We start from the raw sequence: 20399 nt of genomic DNA on the forward strand, positions 1-20399 counted from the left end.
GTGAGTGAGTTATTAAGAAGAACTACTCTTTTCAGTGAACTACTCAGTCAATGAGTCAGAACCTAAAACATGTATCTCACTCTGACTCATTGACTGAGTCGTCTACTAGAAAGAGTAGCTCTTTTTTAAACTTACTCTCATTCTGCTATAAATAAGTATAGGAGTTAGAATCTGACTCATTGACTGAGTGGAGTGAAGACGACTGAAAAGAGTGGTTCTTTTTTTATGACTCACTCACTCTTTAAACTGCCTAAGAGGACATTAAAATGAGATCGGAGTCCTGAGAGGAGACTATACAAAGGATAAGGGAAGTAAGTAGTACTTTACATTATTATTTGGGCCTGGATCACACTTTGAAATAATCAGTGATTAAAGTTAATCAGGAATTAAATATAATGAACCAATCAAAATTCAGAATTTTGGATCATAGTTTAAAATGCTGCATTCTGATTGGTTGATTAACTTTAATAATTGATTATTTATCCTAAAGTTCCCGGGCTTTAGGGTGTTTTAAAGGTCACATTAATCGCCGAAAAAGGAGGAAACCCAGAACTTATTAGTTGATACACACCACGAACATTTTCAATTAGGGCCTGGATCACACTTTGAAATAATCAGTGATTAGTTAATCGGGGATTAAATTTAATGAACCAATCAAAATTCAGAATTTTGGATCTTAGTTTAAAATGCTGCATTCTGATTGGTTGATTAACTTTAATAATTGATCCTAAAGTTCCCGGGCTTTAGGGTGTTTTAAAGGTCACGTTAATCGCCGAAAAAGGACGAAACCCAGAATTTATTAGTTGATACACACCACGAACATTTTCATAAGAGACATTGATTCTCAACAATCCAGAAATGTTTTTGCAACTATTCAGCAACTTAGAGTGAAGACGACTGAAAAGAGTGGTTCTTTTTTTGTGACTCACTCACTCACTCACTCACTCTTTAAACTGCTTAAGAGGACATTAAAATGAGATCGGAGTCCTGAGAGGAGACTATACAAAGGATAAGGGAAGTAAGTAGTACTTTACATTATAATTAGGGCCTGGATCACACTTTGAAATAATCAGTGATTAGTTAATCGGGGATTAAATTTAATGAACCAATCAAAATTCAGAATTTTGGATCTTAGTTTAAAATGCTGCATTCTGATTGGTTGATTAACTTTAATAATTGATCCTAAAGTTCCCGGGCTTTAGGGTGTTTTAAAGGTCACGTTAATCGCCGAAAAAGGACGAAACCCAGAATTTATTAGTTGATACACACCACGAACATTTTCATAAGAGACATTGATTCTCAACAATCCAGAAATGTTTTTGCAACTATTCAGCAACTTTTTACTAGCCAGACTTATTTCGGAAACATTTTTCTTGTCTTTAGGTGTGTACTACTAGGTTTTATCTTTAAATTTGCTCAAAAAATATTGGGACTTCAGTCACCAGAGTATGTTTGTCTTTTTATTCAGCTGAAATCTGTGACCTTCAAAACAGAACAATCATTTTGTTAAACTATACAAGAGAATTACACAGAAAAATATTGAAATACATAATCACAAAGCTCAGTCACAAAATTGACGACCGGGACCACAAACTGTGTTTAAACCGGTTCAAATTAAACAATTGGACTAGGCAATCTGACTGCCTATCTGCCGGAAATTCTGAGTACTTAAAGTTAAACTGACTTCTGCTTAATCTATATGTATTGAAGACATTGAAGACTCCAAAGTTTAAAAATCAACCAAACAAATTATTCAATCCATTAAGTTTGACTCTTTTCAGCGGACTAATCAGTCAATGAGTTAGATCCTAACTCCTTTCACTTGTAGGGAGTTGAAGAGTGAGTTACATGTTTTAGGATCTGACTCACTGAGTAGTTCACTGAAAAGAGTAGTTCTTTTTACAACTCAATCACTCACTCACTCACTAACCGACTCACTCACTAACCGACTCACTCACTCACTTTTTACACATGTCTGAGGCTGAGCTTTGTGATTAGAAAAAATGGCACTAAGGAAAACGATAGCAAAAGGTTTATCAACACTTCGGTTATGGGTTCCACACGGAACCCCTATTAAAATACAAAATGGACCACATTAGGTTGAAAAATAAATAAAAATCTATCTAATCTACACAATAGTACAAAGAAATTTGATCAGAGAGTCTACATAAGGGCAGGTACTTGTCAAAAATTATCATAATTTAAATAATAGATACTTTCTCATTACGTCATTACATACTTAACATTGTATACTTAAGTTCACTATACATTATGTAATAGAAAGTACAATTTTCGACGGACATTTAGACCAAATCGACGGACAATTTTGACCAAAGTCAAAACATGATGAATCATAACCAATTCAAAACCGATCTACTTGTTCAAAATCAAAGGAATTTCATGATTTGAAATTCGTCACCAAAGCACGATGTTCATCATCACTATACCCATAAGCGTCACTATGTCGATAACTAGAGCTGTCTCCATCAGCGTGTACCAATAATCGGCCACCCCCTCTGTGTCAAGTCCTGTAGGAAGAGTAGCTCGAGTTGGAGGAGGAGGAGTTGAGTTCTGAATGGGAGGTGGGTGTGGGAGGGGGAGGAGGGTAGGGGTCATAGTTACAGTCACTCTCATCACACACATCCGTACTGCACGGGGTGGGGGGTGGAGGTTGATACCTAGGACAGCAATACTCATCCCGCTGTACTGTAGTGGCAGGGGGGGGGGGGGGGGTGAGGGGATAGCATAGGAGGGGGGTGGAGGGTTCCCGCTGTACTGGAGTGGGGGGGGAGGGGGGGGGGTTGGGGGGATAGCATAGGAGGGAGGTGGAGGATTGGTGCTGGTAGGAGGAGGAGGAAGAGGGAGGAAGGGAGGTGAGACGGGGTGGGGGTATCACGTGACAGAGGGGTTGCTGTGTGAGGGCGATGTTAGTAGGAGGGGGACAGGAGGAGGTCTTCTTATATCTGAAGTTATAGTAGAGGAATAGCATGAAACTGAATGTCACCACAAACACGCCTAGAGATGTAATAATGTTGAGACTAGGATTAATATCTACAGCGTTTGGATCCAGATGATGATTCTGCGGACTCAGAGCACAGGCTGCCGTATCCTCATCACTACCGTCTGTACAATGTAACTTACCATCACATATGAAGCTAGACAGGATACACTGACCTGACGTACATTGGAAACTCGAAGCCTGGGCACAACAGTTCACCTCATCCGACCCGTCAACACACTGACTCCCGCCGTCACATCTCAGCTTGGCGTTAACACACTCGCCGCTGCCGCACCGGAACTCGGAGATGTCGCACTTGGCCACGCATCCGGTTTCGTCGGATTTGTCGGCGCAGTCCGCCTGGTTGTCGCACCGCCACACGGCAGGGATACACTCGTCCGTCGCGCACTTGTATTGTTCCGGCGTGCATGCGGCTAGTTTGAGGCATGACTTGAGGTTCTCATGCAGGTTTAGCTCATGTGGACAGGCACACTGGGGTTTATTATTGACAGGCAGACAGTAGTGTGAGCAGGGGTTGTTATAACACACGTGGTTCTTATTCACCTGGCCTACATGCACGAGATCTATAAGATGAGGGACATGGGAGAGGATGATATGACGATTACTAGCGTTCAGCTTGTGTATGGATTCTATAATCTGCTCTTCCTTATCAAGATACAGTAGGTTCGGTCCGTGTATAGTTAGTGACGCCACATGTTTCAGGTTCGTTTTAATGAGGACCTGTCGGTTGTTTCCGTTCAGGTCCGTCATCTCGACGACCCCATTATAGGAGAAGTACACATTGTTAAGTTCTTTATCCACCGTGACAGAGGTAACGTGTAAGAGATCCCCCGCTATGATTAACTTCTTCTGTCCATCCACTCTACACCGGACGATGTTATGCTTCTCATTCAGGTCAGACCAGAACAGAAGACCTTTATCCTCATGCAGACTAATATGGCGTGGCTTCACACCCTCCCCTCCCTTGAACACGATGTACTGCTCACTCTTATTACTCATCTTGATACCGTAGATAACATTAGTGTTAGCACACGTATAGAAGAGTACATAGTTATACACATCAATGACAAGGTCAAACAATATCTGAAACGTGGTATAGGAGGCCGTGTTGTAAAATATCTCCACGCCAGTCGCATTCTCACTGGCACGCTTTATCGCCTGCAGTTTAGAATCTATCCAGTAGATCTGACGCGCCACGGGGTTTCATGCAGACTAATATGGCGTGGCTTCACACCCTCCCCTCCCTTGAACACAATGTACTGCTCACTCTTATTACTCATCTTGATACCGTAGATAACATTAGTGTTAGCACACGTATAGAAGAGGACATAGTTATACACATCAATGACAAGGTCAAACAATATCTGGAACGTGGTATAGGAGGCAGTGTTGTAGAATATCTCCACGCCGGACGCATTCTCACTGGCACGCTTGATCGCCTGCAGTTTAGAGTCTATCCAGTAGATCTGACGCGCCACGGGGTCATAATCCAACGCCTTAATGTTCTTAACATTCGGTATCTCATAGGGGGAATCCGGACATTGCGTCGGGTCTGTTATCAGACGGGACAGGATATTCCTCTGTGCGTAGATGAGGAAGCTAGAGGGCGCCATACACGTTCCATTCAACATCGTGTAGTGAGTAGGGCATTCACACTTGTAGTTCAACCCTCCCCCACGGCCTGGAGTAGCTAAGCACAGGTAGTCACACTCATTATTGGCGACGGCACACTTATTCCAACCCGTCTGTCGCGACGTATAAGGAAGCTAGAGGGCGCCATACACGTTCCATTCACCATCGTATAATGCGTTGGACATTCACACTTGTAGTTCAAGCCACCCCCACGGCCTGGAGTAGCTAAGCACAGGTAGTCACACTCATTATTGGCGACGGCACACTTATTCCAACCCGTCTGTCGCGACGGATGATAGATCAACATATCATTGATCTCCTTCTCCGAGGACCTATATATGACGCTTCGCGTGTGACTTGTCTTATCGTACTTCTCTATACTTCGCTTATCCCAATTGGAGTAGAAAATCTCACTCTTGTAAAGTGTCAGCGTGACGGGTTTATCCTCAATGTTAGCGACTATCGTGATCTTGTTCCTGCCCTCTATGTCTATACTCTCAATACTACTACTAAGCAGGTTCACGTAGTAAACTCTCTTCTCGTCGTAGTTCACGGTCAGGCTATTCGCTTTCACCTTGTGTAGGAGCACACTCCGCTGAGTACCATCCAGAGCGCTTCTCTCTATCGTACCACCATTGCCAGCACCCCAGTCACTCCATAACATAAGTCCTAGCGCCGGGATCAGACATATACTCCTTGGCTCGTACAGGTTATTCCAAATGAGGACTCTTCTATACGGCGCGGCGCTTAGACGCGTCACTTCTATCCGCTTGTAAAACGTGTCCGACCAGTAGAGGTTCAATACTATTAACAATAACTGTGATGGTCAAGTAAATAGTAACAATAGTAACAGTCACCTCCGTAATAGTCAGACACCTCCACAGGTAGAGGTTCCCGGCTAGCCAGTCCACGCATACGCTCTCAACGCTTTGTATACCAAAGTCAACCAGTCGCTCATAGTTAGATCCGTTTATGTTAGCGCGCGCGATAGACTTCGCCTTGCTGTCTGCCCAGTAGATCTCATTGCGTCCAATCCACGCGTCGATGCTGCGTATCTCGCGTAATAGAGGTTCCCGGCTAGCCAGTCAACACAGACACTTTCTACGCTTTGTATACCAAAGTCAACCAGTCGCTCATAGTTAGATCCGTTGATATTAGCGCGCGCGATAGACTTCGCCTTGCTGTCTGCCCAGTAGATCTCATTGCGTCCAATCCACGCGTCGATGCTGCGTATCTCGCGTATACTATTGAGCGGAATCAACGCATTGTTGACATCATTATCCGTACTGCCGCGGAGTATACTATCCGAGCGCGACATCACGAGGAACGCTTCGGGTATGAAGCATGTCCGGTTGTCGCGCGGGGACAGTTCATACCCGATCTGACACGCGCACTTGAACGCGCCCGACCCGAGGTAGAAACACAAATGCGAGCAGTTTCCATTGGCGCGCGCGCATGGGTTACTTACCTGCGGGTAGCTATTGCCAATCGCCTTCAGGCCCATGATATTCGCCAAAGGCTCGATAATCACTTCCCTATCGTTACCTGTGATCTTGTTCACTCGGTCGATACTCCGTCGCTGCCAATCGGTCCAGTAGACATAGTCACCAAGGAGGCTTATTCCGAACACATGGGGGAGATTCTCATTTATCAGCTCCCGCCTGTTATTGCCATCGAAATCGATCATCTCTATCTTGTCCGTCTTCGCGTCACACCAGTACAGCTTCTCATTATCCACATCTAAAGTGATACCGTTCGGCCACCCCAGACGGTCTTTGACTAATAAGACCCTTTCCCCTCCGTTTAGGAGACTGCGTTCTATTTTGGGCCGCTTCTCGTTCCAGTCAGACCAGAACAAATAGCCGTGGGCGGGGGACAGTGTGATCGCGCGGGGTTCCACGAGGTCCGTGTTGACCAGCACCTTGCGATGGGTCCTCTGTCGTTCCCTGTGATCTTATTCACTCGGTCGATACTCCGTCGCTGCCAATCGGTCCAGTAGACGTAGTCACCAAGGAGGCTTATCCCGAACACATGGGGGAGGTTCTCATTTATCAGCTCCCGCCTGTTATTGCCATCGAAATCGATCATCTCTATCTTGTCCGTCTTCGCGTCACACCAGTACAGCTTCTCTCAATTATCACTTCCCTGTCGTTCCCTGTGATCTTGTTCACTCGGTCGATACTCCGCCGCTGCCAGTCGGTCCAGTAGACATAGTCACCAAGGAGGCTTATCCCGAACACATGGGGAAGATTCTCATTTATCAGCTCCCGCCTGTTATTGCCATCGAAATCGATCATCTCTATCTTGTCCGTCTTTGCGTCACACCAGTACAGCTTCTCATTATCCACATCCAGAGTTATACCGTTCGGCCACCCCAGACGGTCTTTGACTAATAAGACCCTTTCTCCCCCATTTAGGAGACTGCGTTCTATTTTGGGCCGCTTCTCGTTCCAGTCCGACCAGAACAAATAGCCGTGGGCGGGGGACAGTGTGATCGCGCGGGGTTCCACGAGGTCCGTGTTGACCAGCACCTTGCGATGGGTCCCCTCCAGGCGACACACCTCGATACGGTCCGTACCTGAGGGAGAGAGATGAGGGATTAGTGAACGAACGAAGTGAGGTCTAAATTTCTACTCGATTTTTTTTTCACACTATAAACTTTTTTCAACCTTATCAACGTCCTTTGATTTTTTTTTCTCTTTTTAAGAGGTTGGATGGAAAGAACTGTATAGCGTCGAAATCGAAAAGAGGACAGTATAGGACTATAGGAGTAAGCTAGCCGTTCTGAGGACGAAGTAGAGGGATTAGTGAACGAACGAAGTGAGGTCTAAATTTCTACTCGTTTTTTTTTTTTCACACTATAAACTTTTTTCAACCTTATCAACGTCCCTTGATTTTTTTCTCTTTTTAAGAGGTTGGATGGAAGGAACTGTATAGCGTCGAAATCGAAAAGAGGACAGTACAGGACTATAGGAGTAAGCTAGCCGTTCTGAGGACGAAGTTCGCCTCGGGCAGGAATCGAATCGGGAATCTAGCGCTCAGAAGGTAGGCGCGCCACCCTTTAAGCTAAATGGCAGATTTTCTTCCCCTCCGTTTGGACAAATCCGTCTTCGTGGCTTTTCCCGGCCCCACTCAGGCTGAGTAAGATTAATGTGAGGAGGCTGGTAGCTTATCGCCTAATGGAGGGTGAAACCCCATCACTAATACCTTGCCAGCTATACAGAGAAGCTACACCACTTACCTGTATCAGTCCAGTACAAATTCCTGGCAACCCAATCTACAGCTACGCCATCTGGATGTTCCACTTCTATGGTTGGTAGCTTATCGCCTAATGGAGGGCGAAACCCCATCACTAATACCTTGGCAGCTATACAGAGAAGCTACACCACTTACCTGTATCAGTCCAGTACAAATTCCTGGCAACCCAATTTAAAAATATGAATAAATAAAGCACTATTAATACTAATACTAATAATACTAAGAGTAACACTTCCTGTGACCCGTTGGCGCATGTGAAATTGTCTACCAGACGAACACCTGAGGGAAAATAAATGAGAAATTCAAAATAAGTGAGAAAAAAATCAAAATAAATGGGAAATTTGGAAGACACCTGAGGGGAAAATAAATGAGAAATAATTCAAAATAAGTGAGAAAAAAATCAAAATAAATGGGAAATTTGGAAGACACCTGAGGGGAAAATAAATGAGAAATAATTCAAAATAAGTGAGAAAAAAAGCAAAATAAATGGGAAATTCGGAAGACAGACGAACACCTGAGGGAAAATAAATGAGAAATTCAAAATAAGTGAGAAAAAAAATCAAAATAAATGGGAAATTTGGAAGACACCTGAGCGGAAAATAAATCAAGTTAGAAGATAGTTAACACCTGAGGTGGGAAAAGAGTTCAAGTTTGAAGGGAATTTTTTTTGGGGGTGAAGCAACCTCCGTGGGCGAGTGGGTATCAAACTAGGCTTGCACAGGTCTCGACAATGCCCGGCGGGGTCGAAGGAGATTGGCGACAAAAGAGGATTTTGCTGAAATCTAAACCGATGTAGAAACACACTACTATCACGTCATGAGCTTACGTGATGTGAGCAATTTTCCAAGGCGAAGAACGAGCAAACTGCTAATGGAGGAGTTGCAATTGGGAAAATATTATTAATAAAAGGTCGATTCCTACACAAAAAGTTGTGAAAAATCCAAATCTGAGGTCAAAACTCCGAAAAAGTAACTTTAAAAGGTCGAAAATTCAATTTTTAACCGCTGTGCCAATGGAAAAGTTGAAAGAGTTGTGACGTCAGATTTCACGTCAAAATGCGCAGAAACGCATGCGCACAAACAAACGAAGCGGGAGTCATGAATTTGACGTCATCGCCTACGGGAGCGTATGCCGTGACGTCAAACTTTGCCTCGGTGGTGTAGTGGTCAAGGCGCTCGCCTGGTAAACAGGAGGACGTGGGTTCAATCCCAGCCGAGGTATGGTTTCACATGCGCCAACGGCTCACAGGAAATGTTACTCTTAGTGCAACGTACAGACATCTGTAAAATCTCCCTGGACACACGCGATCATACCAAATTATTTTCCCCTTCATAATGCAACTCTTTCCCTCTTCAGGTCTTCCGTCTGTCTTCAGAATTTCTCATTTATTTTGAATTTCTCACTTATTCTGAATTTCTCGTTTATTTTGAGTTTCTCATTTATTTTGAATTTCTCATTTATTGTTCTCATATATTTTGAATTTCTAATTTATTTTTCTCATATATTTTTATTTTCTCACTGATTTTTCTCATTTATTTTTCCCTCAGGTGTTGGTCTGGTAGACAATTTCACATGCGCCAACGGCTCACAGGAAATGTTACTCTTAGTGCAACGTACAGACATCTGTAAAATCTCCCTGGACACACCCGATCATACCAAATTATTTCCCCCTTCATACTGCAACTCTTTCCCTCCTCAGGTCTTCCGTGTGTCTTTCTCATTTATTTTGAATTTCTCACTTATTCTGAATTTCTCGTTTATTTTGAGTTTCTCATTTATTTTGAATTTCTCATTTATTGTTCTCATATATTTTGAATTTCTAATTTATTTTTCTCATATATTTTTATTTTCTCACTGATTTTTCTCATTTATTTTTCCCTCAGGTGTTGGTCTGGTAGACAATTTCACATGCGCCAACGGCTCACAGGAAATGTTACTCTTAGTGCAACGTACAGACATCTGTAAAATCTCCCTGGACACACGCGATCATACCAAATTATTTTCCCCTTCATAATGCAACTCTTTCCCTCTTCAGGTCTTCCGTCTGTCTTCAGAATTTCTCATTTATTTTGAATTTCTCACTTATTCTGAATTTCTCGTTTATTTTGAGTTTCTCATTTATTTTGAATTTCTCGTTTATTTTGAGTTTCTCATTTATTTTGAATTTCTCATTTATTTTTCTCATATAATTTGAATTTCTCATTTATTTTTCTCATATAATTTGAATTTCTCATTTATTTTTCTCATATATTTTTATATTCTCACTGATTTTTCTCATTTTTTTCCCCTCAGGTGTTCGTCTGGTAGACAATTTCACATGCGCCAACGGCTCACAAGAAATGCTCCTCCTCGTGCAACGTACAGACATCTGTAAGATCTCCCTGGACACTCCTGACCACACGAATGTAATGTTGCCAGTGGTGGGAGTCAAACACGCGATCGCCATAGACTGGGACCCCGTGGAGCAACATTTGTACTGGACTGACGATGAGGCCAGGTATGTGAAACGTTTCGCAACAGTTGTGAAATGTTTTGGAATGTTGAGCAACTTTCAAGATGAAACCTAGAACATGCTACAACTAAAAGCCAAGGATTTTTTTTTTTTTTTTTTTTTTTTTCAAAAATATCAGGGGGGGGGGCCATAGCCATCGCCTTCCTTTTTTTTTTTTTTTTTTTTTTTTTTTCAGAAATAAGTCGGGAGAGAGCCACTAGCTAGCGTCTGCCTTGTAAGCGCTGGGCCGCGGGTTCGATTCCCGCCCGGGTTTGAACTTTATCCTAAACAGATGAGGTTCGTTCTCGGAACGGTTGGCTTTCTCCTATCCTGTCTTCCTTCTCTCTTCGATTTCGAGACGATAAGACAGCAGTTACAGTTCCCTCTATCAAACTTCTTCGAAAAAGAAAAAAAAATCCCTTTTTACTTTCCTTATCCTGTAGGAAGGAAAGTAATGTATTTTTCATTACTATGATTTCAGGACCATACGTCGGATCAAGCTGGACGGTACAGGACAGAAGGATGTGATAACCATAGAAGTGGAACATCCAGATGGCGTAGCTGTCGATTGGGTTGCCAGGAATTTGTACTGGACTGATACAGGTAAGTGGTTTAGCTTCTTTAGCCAACACCTGGGAGCAGCCTAAGACGCGTTTCGTTCTTATTGGAACTCATCAGTTAGACATAGCTCTCAGGTGCTAGCCAAGAATTTGGAAGTGTTATTTATACTTCAGAGATGGAAATTGTGGAGAAACGAGAACCTGCGTTTTCTCTGTAAGATTTTATTTGTGTTGAGTGTTGTTGTGAGCGCCACACTTCTCTGTATAGCGTATAGCTGCCAAGGTATTAGTGATGGGGTTTCACCCTCCATTAGGCGATGAGCTACCAGCCTCCTCACATTAATCTTACTCAGCCTGAGTGGGGCCGGGAAAAGCCACGAAGACGGATTTGTCCAAACGGAGGGGAAGAAAATCTGCCAGTTAGCTAAAAGGGTGGCGCGCCTACCTTTTGAGCGCTAGATTCCCGATTCGATTCCTGCCCGAGGCGAACTTCGTCCTCAGAACGGCTAGCTTACTCCTATAGTCCTATACTGTCCTCTTATCGATTTCGACGCTATACAGTTCTTTCCATCCAACCTCTTAAAAAGAGAAAAAAAAAAATCAAAGGACGTTGATAAGGTTGAAAAAAGTTTATAGTGTAAAAAAAAAAAAAAAAAAAAAAAAAAAGACCTCACTGAATTCCTGGCCACCCAATCGACAGCTACGCCATCTGGATGTTCCACTTCTATGGTTGGTAGCTTATCGCCTAATGGAGGGTGAAACCCCATCACTAATAAGACCACCTGTAGCCTATTCCACGAAAGTGTGGGATTGTAAAAGTTACAAGTGTATAGGGCCATTTATGTAAAGTTGACATTGTAAACAAACAGACCCACGAATATGGACTAGTCTATTTTTTGTTTACAGAGATGGCGCTTCTACACTTTTAAATTCCATAATATCGTAAAATAGGATTCTGGAAGTCTTTTAGAGTGACACCATAAAAAAAGTGTCCCTCTTTATCATTTGACTAGATTTTTATTTTAAATCCGTATTTACTCTATGGATTTTGTCCTCTTTTGGATATGTCTCTATTGATCATATCCTTCCACCGCAATCGCGGTCTTCCTCTTCTTCTGCGGCCATTCAACTCGAGGTTGAACATTTGTTTAGGTATCCTGACATTTTCCATCCATTGCATATGTCCGTACCACTTCAGTCTTGTTCTCTCTATCCTCTCTTGGACTTTAAACACCCTCTCTTTAAATCCAAACACCATCAATCTTCTTCTTTTACTGCGTCTTTTCCCACTCAAGTGGGGTCGACGTTTTGAATCAACCTCTTCCATGCGCCTCGGTTTTGGGCGTGGCTAACTTCCAACTTCTTCTCTTTCAAATCCTGTTTCACTTTGTCCATAAATCTCATTCTTGGTCTTCCCCTGTCTCTCTTACCTCCAACTTCCATATAATGCTGCAGTGAGCACCAAAGTTGTGACATAATAACACAAAGAAACTGCATTTTTTTAAGACTGTCAGTTTAGAACAAGTTGTTCCATTATACCAACAGTTTAATAGAGTACAATGTCAACATTGGAGAGTTTTTAAACTGCTCACTTACGTGACGATAATTGAAACGTAAGACGTAAGTTGACCAAAACTCGTTTCTGCACATGCGCAGAAACGTGTTTTCGTCAAATAACATTAAAGAATTCAGTTAACGGGACGCTAATTTTGGTTGCAAAAACTCCCTATTTGTATGATTAAGGTCGAGTTTTACCACCGTTGATTGTCTCAGGAAGTCAGGATTGAGTTCAATCTAAGGTTGACCAGGGAAAGTATTAAAGTACAGGGAAATCCTCGTTTAATCTCAATTCTGAGTTGGTAAACCCTGTTTACTCAGACCTTTATTTCCACGTCTTCTTTGGTCTGCCTAGCTCTTGCTATGTGTCCTATCCTACTTCCTTTTTTTTCCAGTATAATCTTCGTTGTACTAATAAACTAATATGTGTCTGTTCTCAGACAACAGCATCTACATGTTCCTGTGGGTAGGACAAAGTGTGAACAACCAATGGGTGGAGTCTGTGTTTGGTGTGCCTAGCCCCGCCCATATAGATCCGGATAGGCCCGGCCTACCAGCTCAGACCTTTATTTCCATTTCTTCTTTGGTCTGCCTAGCTCTTGCTATGTGTCCTATCCTACTTCCCCTTTTTCAGTATAATCTTCGTTGTACTAATAAACTAATATGTGTCTGTTCTCAGACAACAGCATCTACATGTTCCTGTGGGTGGGACAAAGTGTGAACAACCAATGGGTGGAGTCTGTGTTTGGTGTGCCTAGCCCCGCCCATATAGATCCGGATAGGCCCGGCCTACCAGAGCTAGATAACGCGTTGAACAGACGCGTGCACGATGTGATTGACCATGTACGATCTACCCGACCTAGATCTATGCGGGTAAGTACCCTGGCCGTTTATCTATTTACTAGAGGTGTATTTTCCCGGAAATTTCCAGGTTCCCTTGATTTTCTTCTCTTTTCATTACAGCAAATTTTTGTCAGTAAATGGTTTCTTTCTTTTTTTTTAACATTTATCCACGTGTTTCGTCCTTATCTGGACTCATCAGTTGTACATAATCTTTTCTTGTGATTTGTCATTTTCAGCTCACGGTTGTACGTCAGAAGGACAAACTAGAGGTCGTGCTTCGACAGTTCCTGATTGAAGATCGCGGCCACACAGAACTGCAAATGTCCTACGTTGATTTTCTTTGTCATATTCACAAGGAAATTCGAAACCAACTTAGTTAGTAGCCATCATGTAGCGGCCCAAATGCTTCTGTTTGCGACTTCCAAAGATATTCGGATAGCCAACCTCTCTCGACCACTGAAACCAGTTACCATCATCAAGGATTTGGAAGAAGGAGCGGCCATAGATTATTACTACAAGAAATCAATGGTGTGCTGGACTGATCATGGGACAGAGATGATATCATGTTGTACGTTTGATGGAAATAATGTTGGGAGCAAGCACAATGTAAGTGAATGGAAATTTGTCTTTTCAACCTTGATTTTTTCTGAAGCAACTTTACAGGTATCAAAAGGAGGATCAAAGGATGTTTATCCTGTAACTTATTAAAATTTCCTTTTTCAACAAAAATATTTAAAGGATAATGAGTAATTTAGAGAGACATCCTTTATAACCAAACCATGTTCAAAGTTGCACTATTTTATGTGTCTTAACACTTAAGTGGTATCTAAATACCTACAAGGTTGGGTTAGATGGCAGAGATTGCCTAAGTATAAAATACCAATCTATGCGGGTAAGTACCCTGGTCGTTTATCTATTTACTAGAGGTGTATTTTCCCGGAAATTTCCAGGTTCCCTTGATTTTCTCCTCTTTTCATTACAACAAATTTTTGTCAGTAAATGGTTTCTTCAATTTTAATTGATCCCAAGGGCAAGGAAAACCTAGACCTTTGACGAATTGAGTGGTCCTGAAAGCATGTGATGTGTTCCAATCCATTTTTGGACACAATAGCGTGACCACATTTTGTGCCTCGGAATGCTTCTGTATTTGAAATAGTTATCTGAAACAGGGGCCTATGAGTGAAATTTTGCTATTTGATGAAAAAAGTTCCAAGAATTAAATGGTCTTTCATTTAATGGAGTTGTTTTCATACACGGGGGGCTGTGTATAAACACCATAGAATATGCTTCGGCAGCCCGGGAGTTGGAAGTTGAAAATTCATATCTTTTTGCCTGAACTAAAATTAGTTCCTAAAAAAATGGTTCCCTTTGTCTTTGCTACAGTTTTTCTCGTATAGTTGTTTTTCCCAAGCATTATAATAACCACAAAATGTCTATTATAATAATTATTATAATTATTGAAAGTTTTTTTATGAACTTTGTAGGAGGCGATGGCTCTCGGCTGATCAATGTCCTCCCAATACAACACCTTCCGCTTCTTTCCATCCAACGAGGACACTTCTAGTTTGTTTGTCTCTGAGTCGGTCCAGTAGAGCTTCTCCGTTAACCAGTCTATAGCCAGACCGTCCGGGGTTATCAGTCCATTTGTAATCACCTGGAAATAAGCAAGGTTAATTTAGATATTGTGTCGAGTTAGTTATAATTACAAGGGTCAGAGATGAAATTCCTGGGAGTTGTAGTCTGGTGTGTATTAATAACAACTCTTTATTGTTTAGAATTCATGCAAGTGCAAAATTTCACAATGGTATTTTATACTTAGGCAATCTCTGCCATCTAACCCAACCTTGTAGGTATTTAGATACCACTTATGTAAGTGTTAAGACACATAAAATAGGTAGTACAACTTTGAACTTGGTTTGGTTATAAAGGATGTCTCTCTAAATTACTCATTATCCTTTGTAGTACAACTTTGAACTTGGTTTGGTTATAAAGGATGTCTCTCTAAATTACTCATTATCCTTTAAAAATTTTTGTTAAAAAAGGAAATTTTAATAAGTTACAGGATAAACATCCTTTGATCCTCCTTTTGATACCTGTAAAGTTGCTTCAGAAAAAATCAAGGTTGAAAAGACAAATTTCCATTCACTTACATTGTGCTTGCTCCCAACATTATTTCCATCAAACGTACAACATGATATCATCTCTGTCCCATGATCAGTCCAGCACACCATTGATTTCTTGTAGTAATAATCTATGGCCGCTCCTTCTTCCAAATCCTTGATGATGGTAACTGGTTTCAGTGGTCGAGAGAGGTTGGCTATCCGAATATCTTTGGAAGTCGCAAACAGAAGCATTTGGGCCGCTACATGATGGCTTAGGGCATACCAAAAATGGACCACGAGGAAAATGTAATTCACCCATTTGGTGTTTGTAATGAACATCATCTTGTGGACATAGAAGTTTCTATCTGAGGTTCAACGGCAAATGCATTATTTTAGAGTTGATTTTCAGAACAATTTGTGGATTTGATCATTCATTTATGGATGTCAAGTCTCTTTATCCTTTAAAAACTTGGGTTCTATTTATCCAGTCAAAACATCATAATAGGTCTTGTACAATTCTTTTAATCCTTACATGCAATATAAGTTTTCTGTCTACATCAGGCATGATTTAATACTTCCATTGGATGTTCCATCAGAGTCACTTTCTTCTGGTGTTGTTCAAATACTTGTAGGTAACTTGTTGTCAGGGGAACCTATATTAAATTTGTTCTTTCTGTTGCTTAAGGAGATGTACCTCTTTATATTGTCAATTCAAATCAAATAAACTTGTCCAATCATCAAACTAATTATGTAGGTATGTAATGATGAACATACAGTAAGTTAACTTGTAATGAGCATTAGAATTTGATCAACTGGATCTTTGTTCTTGTATTTTGATTGTGAAATAGGTACCCAAGTTATCTGAAACAAATCAATAAACAATGTTAAAGATTGTGTTTTTTTTTTATTTTTTTTTTTTAGGATTCATTAAAATCCACAATCAGTTACGAACAACTGAGTAAGTAACCAGTAATAACAAATATTGGTACTACTTTAGAAGTCACAAGAATGAAAATTTGTTATAAAAAGGAGCTTTCACAAATGAGCAGTGACCAGTGTTACTGTAGGGAATGTAGGGTTAGGTTTAAACTAAAAAAGGAGCTTGATTTTTCATTGTTGTAGCTTCTAAATAATTTAGTCTGGCTGAGGGCCTATAAACAGAGATAGTCCCCTAGCTAGACCAGCGTCTAGCTAGGGGACTATAAATAGGGAGTAGACTAGGTCAAATTTCCTCACGCTATATCAATAGCAAAGGTTGAGTGCAAAGGGCATCCCACTCGGAAAAGTTTGTTTAGCCAAAACCAGTTGGCCTCAAAGCAATCACTCTAAAGCTGATTGAGAGGCCGATGACAAACGCCGACCCCATCTGAACATGGGAAAAGGCGAAGAAGAAGAAGAGGAAAAAGAAGAAGAAGAAGAAGAAGAAAAAGAAGAAGAAGAAGAAGAAGAAGAAGAAGTAGCTTCTAAATAATCCAAAATGGGTAATTAACATTGAAGGATCACTCACTTCAGAGCCTGGTTTTCTCATTCCCTGAGGTAGTTAAATACACTTGTTGCATGTTAAGGGAAACAACAACCCAACTATGCACAGTTTAGATATTGTCCTCATCACCCACCTACATATTCATATAAAATAACCATAATTTACTAACATAAAGAGAGACTTACCAATTTAACACCAAAACTAGGCAGGTGATCTTGAAAGTTGAAGACTTCTGTAATTTGTACAGGTTTACCTGTTTCCAAGCATTTTGTTTGATGGTGGCAAGTGTTTTATCGAATGGTTGGAAACACAGAACTTCAATGATTTATGAAACACTATGGATTATTTTTTTTAACAGCACTGAAACCCGTCAGATAAAATAAATTGCACTTTGTTTTACTGATTTCGTAGATTTCAGAGTGAATTTGAAAGGAAAGTTTGATGAAAGTTCTGTCTTTTGTGCAAAAGTTCCGAAATTTTTCGATTTCGTGAAGACCGTCCACATTCCATCACCAAAAGTAAACAAAAGGACTGCAACATATGGGAGGAAATAATTTAAGCTTGAAAAAACAGCCGCATCATTTTTTTGAGCTAAAAGTAGCGCTAGTGTTATTCCCATTTTTTCCTTCCATTTGTCAAACGCCATGTTTTGACGTCATTGGTGTTACAACAATTGGAAGAGTGCATGTTGAAATAATAATATTTTCACCAATATTCTCAGCTGACCGTGTGGCCTAATGGATAAGGCGTCGGACTTCGGATCCGAAGATTGCAGGTTCGAGTCCTGTCACGGTCGATAATTTTTCCAACATAAAGAGAGACTTACCAATTTAACACCAAAACTGGGCAGGTGATCTTGAAAGTTGAAGACTTCTGTAATTTGTACAGGTTTACCTGTTTCCAAGCATTTTGTTTGATGATGGCAAGTGTTTTATCGAATGGTTTGAAACATCGAATTTCAAAGTTTTCTAAAACACTAGGGGTTATTTTAACAGCACTGAAACCTGTCTGATATAATAAAATGCACTTTATTTCACTGATTTCGTAGATTTCTGAGTGAATTTGAAAGGAAAGTTTGATGAAAGTTTCGCCTTTGTGCAAAAGTTCCGAAAAATTTTCGATTTCGTGATCGTGAAGATCAAGATCGCAAGATCGTCCACATTCCAAAACCAAAAGTAAACAAAAGGACTGTAACATATGGGAGGAACAAGTATAAGTTTGAAGAAACAGCCGCTTCATATTTTTAAATACAAAGGAGCGCTAGTGTCGTCCCCATTTGCTTCTTCCACTTGTCAAACGCCATGTTTCGACGTCATCGGTGTTATGAACAGTGGGAAGAATGTATGTTAAAATACTATTAATTTCACCTCGTATCGCAGCTGACCGTGTGGCCTAATGGATAAGGCGTCGGACTTCGGATCCGAAGATTGCAGGTTCGAGTCCTGTCACGGTCGTTAATTTTTTTTCCAAATTTTTACATTCTTCTGCTTTTACTCAATTACATCTAGGTACCTATTCCTGATTCAGAAATTATTGAAATTACAAGAAATGGATACGAGTAGGTCGTTCGCGCCGAAAAAGGAAATTTACAGAGTGAAAAGTGACAAATTGCCAGCCTAGTTAGCTTGGAAAGAAGCGCTTCTACCTTGTAAGCGCTAGGTCGCGAGTTGTATTCCTGCCCAGGGCAGATTTTATTCTAAACAGATAAGATTCGTACTCGGAATGGCTATCTTTCTTCTATCCTGCCTTTTCTCTTCGCTTTCGCGACGATAAGACCTTAGCAGTTACAGTTCCCTCTATCAAACCTTTTCTTACACAATATTAAGAATGATAGTCTCGATCTCAATCTTTCTCTCCCTCCCTAAAGAATAGTGCTCGTTTATACTGTTTGCATAAGACTGAAATGTCCATTTACTACAGCAGTAGACCACTACTTTCTGTGCTCAAATTTATCATTTATTTATCAAGTTTCCATTTATTAATATTTCAACATAACAACAGAACATAAAAATTCATATAGATTTTATAGATGATATACCCATCTGTAAAAGCAAAGCTTGTGCCACGGACGGGGATATATTGGGTACAAAAGTTCATGCCTCGTTTAGGATTGAACCCACGTCCTCTTGAACAACTTACCATCGTAGTCCATGACTTCGATGCTACCTGATTGGTAAAATTGGTTTAATTTAAGAGGTTTATTAGGGCGAAGCTGTAACAACAGAGGTCTTATCGTTCTGAAATCTAATCTGTTTAGGATAAAGTTCGCCCCGGGTAGGAATAGATCAGTTGCAAATGGGTAAAAATTATTAATAAATGGTCAATGGAGGAGTTGCAATTGGGAAAATATTATTAATAAAAGGTATAAAAAGTTGTGAAAAATCCAACTCTGAGGTCAAAACTCCGAAAAAGTAACTTTAAAAGGTCGAAAATTCAATTTTTAATTGCCGTTCTGATGAAAAAGTTTCCAAATATGAGGTCAAAACTCCGAAAAAGTAACTTTAAAAGGTCGAAAATTCAATTTTTAATTGCCGTTCTAATGAAAAAGTTCAGACTTGTGACGTCAGATTTCACGTCAAAATGCGCAGAAACGCTTGCGCAAAAAACAAACGAAGCGGGAGTCATGAATTATGACGTCATCGCCTGCGGGAGCGTATGCCGTGACGTCAAAGTTCATGATTTACCGGTATTTTTCAAATCGATTTATCTCGGGATCTAGAAGTCGTAGAAGAAAAAGAAAAATTCCGTCGGTCCTCATTTTTCCTGCTCTATGACTTTGAAACATCACCCAAGTCGGCGCAACATTTCTATTGCGACCTAGCGCTTACAAGGCAGGCGCGATAACTTGAGAAATCGCGGCTCCGTGTAGGTGAACAACCAAAGATAGTGTCTGAAGCGATATCAGATAAGGGATACACAAAACACTTGGTAAAACAGATAATAACGTTATCATTTCTCCCCTTGGTTCGAAAAATGTTTCGCAACATTTACGCAACTGTTCAACTGTTGCGAAACTTTATCGTGTGCTAAATTCTCAAACCTTGCGTTTTCACCTAACCAACAAAAAAGAAGAAAATAAAATATAATTAAATTTAAAAAATAATATGTACACCATATCAAACTACAGTAGAACCTCGATTATTTCAACTCCAAAATCCATTGTTACTTTCCATTTTTTTTCTATCTTCCAAAGGATATCCTATCTCATCAGAAGAAAAGATCATAGAAAATGATCATTTTAACCTCGATCATTTCAACTACCCCCGGTCCCAATTTGTTGAAATAATCGAGGTTCTACTGTACTTCCGTTTCTACAAAGGTCCTCCCATTTGTTTTAGGCTAAATATAGAGCGGAGTGCATAGAGCTTTATAGGTACTCTCAGCTATATATATATATATATATTTTTTTTTAACACGTTAATGAATTAGAAACAAAATAGTTGGTCCAGTGGTA

At 40.6% G+C, this 20399-nt stretch overlaps 2 protein-coding genes and 2 non-coding genes across 5 annotated transcripts; 3 read left to right on the forward strand and 1 right to left on the reverse strand.

The window, feature by feature from the left end:
* Positions 1–1356: 1356 nt before the first annotated feature.
* On the reverse strand, positions 1357–18095 carry LOC103512161 (low-density lipoprotein receptor-related protein 6). The gene is given in 12 exon segments (XM_026825723.1): positions 1357–4216; positions 4219–4767; positions 4770–5454; positions 5728–6572; positions 7183–7229; positions 7893–8010; positions 8121–8188; positions 10272–10472; positions 10885–11032; positions 14838–15014; positions 15511–16323; positions 17772–18095. Coding segments are annotated over 11 exon segments (4737 nt in total). The 5' UTR covers positions 15715–16323; positions 17772–18095; the 3' UTR covers positions 1357–2521.
* Positions 12957–13956, forward strand: LOC103512160 (protein transport protein Sec24C). 2 transcript variants are annotated; one of them, XM_008476914.2, is made up of 3 exons: positions 12957–13060; positions 13300–13390; positions 13597–13956. In XM_008476914.2, exons 1-3 carry the CDS (start codon positions 12972–12974, stop codon positions 13738–13740), a joined length of 324 nt encoding a protein of 107 aa, XP_008475136.1. In that variant the 5' UTR covers positions 12957–12971; the 3' UTR covers positions 13741–13956. The 2 variants fall into 2 exon arrangements, with proteins under 2 accessions (XP_008475136.1, XP_008475135.1); XM_008476913.2 differs by lacking the exon at positions 12957–13060 and having other exon boundaries at positions 13192–13390.
* On the forward strand, positions 17669–17741 carry Trnar-ucg. Its single transcript has one exon. It is a non-coding gene; the product is annotated as a tRNA-Arg (tRNA).
* A 231-nt stretch (positions 18096–18326) lies between the features above and the next one.
* On the forward strand, positions 18327–18399 carry Trnar-ucg. Its single transcript has one exon. It is a non-coding gene; the product is annotated as a tRNA-Arg (tRNA).
* Positions 18400–20399: the final 2000 nt, after the last annotated feature.

Source organism: Diaphorina citri, unplaced genomic scaffold (genome assembly GCF_000475195.1).
Source record: "Diaphorina citri unplaced genomic scaffold, Diaci psyllid genome assembly version 1.1 scaffold799, whole genome shotgun sequence".
NCBI classification, from domain to species: Eukaryota; Metazoa; Arthropoda; class Insecta; order Hemiptera; family Psyllidae; genus Diaphorina; species Diaphorina citri.

Coding starts and splice junctions, on each gene's coding strand:
- LOC103512160 (XM_008476914.2), top strand. CDS start 12,972: ATGTTCCTGTGGGTAGGACAAAGTGTGAACAACCAATGGGTGGAGTCT. Junction 13,061..13,299: donor GCCCATATAGATCCGGATAG/GCCCGGCCTACC, acceptor AGATCCGGATAG/GCCCGGCCTACCAGAGCTAG. Junction 13,391..13,596: donor CCCGACCTAGATCTATGCGG/GTAAGTACCCTG, acceptor TGTCATTTTCAG/CTCACGGTTGTACGTCAGAA.